The 2,889-nt window shown below is 44.7% G+C and overlaps 1 protein-coding gene across 1 annotated transcript in view; it reads left to right on the top strand.

Moving 5' to 3' along the window:
- The first annotated feature begins 484 nt into the window (after positions 1-484).
- Ca13 (carbonic anhydrase 13) overlaps positions 485-2,889 on the top strand; it is a 21,776-nt gene continuing 19,371 nt past the window's right edge. Inside the window, exon 1 of the mRNA XM_055603394.1 lies at positions 485-595. Within this exon, the coding sequence (XP_055459369.1) occupies positions 559-595 (37 nt within the window). The 5' untranslated portion in view covers positions 485-558. The remainder of the gene's footprint in view (positions 596-2,889) is intronic.

Raw genomic sequence — 2,889 nt, 5'->3', positions numbered from 1 at the left:
AGTGGAATTACGGACCAAGAACCCAGTAAGTTTGGTTTCTTCTATCCAGGGCCGACCCTGCAAGATGCTGGAGTCAGCAAAAAGGAAGCAGAGAAATGAGTAATGCAGACTGCAAAGGATGGAGCTGTGGGTGCAGGGAGGGCTGGCCCGGGAGGTGAGCACTTCCTAACTAGTAGTTGCTATTTTAAGTGGTGGTTATCACCGCTATCAGCATTGAGTGTTCGTGTATAATCACCACTGCCACCTTCTTCAAGGTCCCCTGTCTTTCCCCGTCAAGATTTCCACCTCCAGCCAGCAGCTCCGGCCTGGGTGAGTCATTTCCAGAAGAGCCTTTCTGGAGTGTCCACGTCCCAGAAGACAGGAAATCCCCTTTGGAAATCCTTCTAGCAGCACGGCCCACGGCCCTTTGCGCGCGCCCCCTGTGGGTGACGACCGTGCCCTCGGGTTTCGGGTTCCCGGGTTCGGGGTGCGGGCGGCCCCGCCCTCCACCCGCTGGGCCCGCCCAGCTCCTTGACGCGGGCGCCCTGCCAGAGGGTCCGCGGCTCTCCACCGAGGACCATGGCGAGGCTGAGCTGGGGATACGGAGAGCACAACGGTGAGCGCGGGCTCCAGCGGGGGCGGGTGGGCGCCGGCGGGAGCTCTGAGCCCGGTGGGTGGATGGGGGCCTTGGGTCCGGTCCCCGCCTGCTCTCTCTGGAGCGGACGGGGGTGTTCGGTTCATTCACTCGGGAAGTTCGCCGCCGTCCGGAGAAAGCCCCAGAGCTCAGAAGTCAGATGACACATTTGTAAGGAAATAGGGACAACTTGAGCGAGGCAGGAGCACTGATCACTGAGTCACGAGACACCTTCCAGAAGTCCTCGGAGCAATCTTAGTAACTTGTAATTTGCATGCTGACTTGAAGCTTACTTGGGGCTTGTTCTTCACTCTTCCCTTTCAGAGACCAAGTTTTAGCAAACGATTGTAGACATTCTAACATGTTGTATTTACCGATAATCATGGCAATGAGGTATGTGCTTATCTTCCTATCGAAAATGTATTAGAGATAGAACATTCTTCTTGTCTACTGAACTGATGGCTTCAAGGGATCATTCAAAAGAATTGCAGAGAAACCAGGAATGCATTGATAGAAGCCTTTCAAAATGGGGTTTGTCACTGGTAATATCAGAAACTTCAACAAGCATATAAGTTATTGGATAGTATTCTGCAGTACATTTTAAGGAAGTTTACTGAGAGTTTTTCTTTTATTTATTTATTATTTATTTATTTATTTATTTATTTATTTATTTTTCCCTTTTTGTGTTTTGAGACACTACTCTTTAGCTCAGACTATGTTTGGAAAAATTTTATTTCTTACTGCAGCCTGCTTAAGATTGTTATGACTAATGTTGCCTTTAAAATGGCATCGAATAAAGACTAGAATTCTAATAATGAAGCTTATAATTTGGGTGAGTGCCTTTTTGACTGAGGCCACGATAGTAATCGTACGTTTTACTACCTGTTAGTTTGTGTTTTTGAAAGGCAATCTTAACACATTTTATTTTATTTTATTTTTATCTCTGATGGTGTCATTTTTATTGTGGTTATTGGCAGTTATTAGGCGCGAGTGCTTGTGCCCTCACTGCGGTTAGGGAGAAGGTTGTGTTGGCCGGTAGGTAGTGGTTGTGCCCTAACAGATAGAAAAAGTTCTGATTTCAACACAATTCTTCCCCATAAAATAAAAAATAAAAAAAAATTCACCTTAGAAAGGGCGTTAAGGAGGAGTCATTTTACCTTTTATTTATTTTTAAAATGAGGAAGCATCCCCTTGCCCATTGTAGAAATGTTTGCATGTTGTGACACATGCATGTAATGAGAACTCTGGAATTTTGGTTTCTTTTAAAAGATACAGACATATTATAAGGAGTTCTTGTTTTAATCCCAGGCGTGGGGATGTGGGGCTGCCTGAGACTGTCCTTAGCAGCTGACTATGATTTGCCTCGTGCTCTAGCAGTCGCTCGGTTTTGCCAGCTGCAGATACTTTTTTTCTTCTTCTGACATTTGGAATTCTGGGAACTTTTCAGAGGGCATATAAATGCTAGAGTCCTGAAGGGGAGAAGATGCTTTATCCCTTGTCAAGTAGCTGAGCAACCTGTACAAGATCCATGGATCCTCAAAGTAAAAAAAAAAAAAAAAAAAAAAATTGGTTTTTCTCCACAAGACCTCCTTAGTTCCAGTTACTCTGGTTCCTAAGATGAGAAGATGATTTATTACTGGCATTGAAAAGGAACAGACCTGGTCCAACCAGAACCAGGCAGGCTCTGTGGAGCCTTAGAGCCTTGCCCTTTGAAGCCTGTGAGCCCTTTTTCTGTGTTCTCCACCTCCTATATGACCTATATGACCCAACCTGACCTGGCCTGGGTCCATGGAGACTTGGAGCTTTTTTTTTTTTTTTTAATGTTTTCTTCATGAGAACTCCATTCCTGGGTTGGTGGTTGGTGGTTGTTCAGGTTCAGGGGGCTTGGTTGCAGTTTGTCAGCAGTCATGCCCAAAGAAAAAGAAAAGGAAAGAAATTAGATTCAAGGATCTCTTTCTGTCCTCTAGCCTTCTTTCTCTCCTATCCAGTGATAGGGGTGAAACTGGCGATAAGGGGTGATAAAGGGTGGGAAAAAGAAGAATGCACAAAGTAGCAAAGACCAGCTACACATGCATTTCATGTCTGAAATCTGGTGCTTGTTAGATTAACTGTCTGTAGTGGTCATGAAAGAGAAAGATTTATTTTCAATAAGAATACAACATTGTGAATAGAAAGAGTACTCACACAGAAGTGCTCTTTAAGAGCACTTTCTTCCTCCTCCTCTCCTATCTATCTATCTATCTATCTATCTATCTATCTATCTATCTATCTATCTA

Source organism: Psammomys obesus, unplaced genomic scaffold (genome assembly GCF_907164565.1).
Source record: "Psammomys obesus unplaced genomic scaffold, mPsaObe1.curated_primary_1811, whole genome shotgun sequence".
NCBI lineage: Eukaryota > Metazoa > Chordata > Mammalia > Rodentia > Muridae > Psammomys > Psammomys obesus.
Note: the sequence above shows the minus strand (reverse complement) of the source record. Positions and strands in the feature narration are given on the sequence as shown.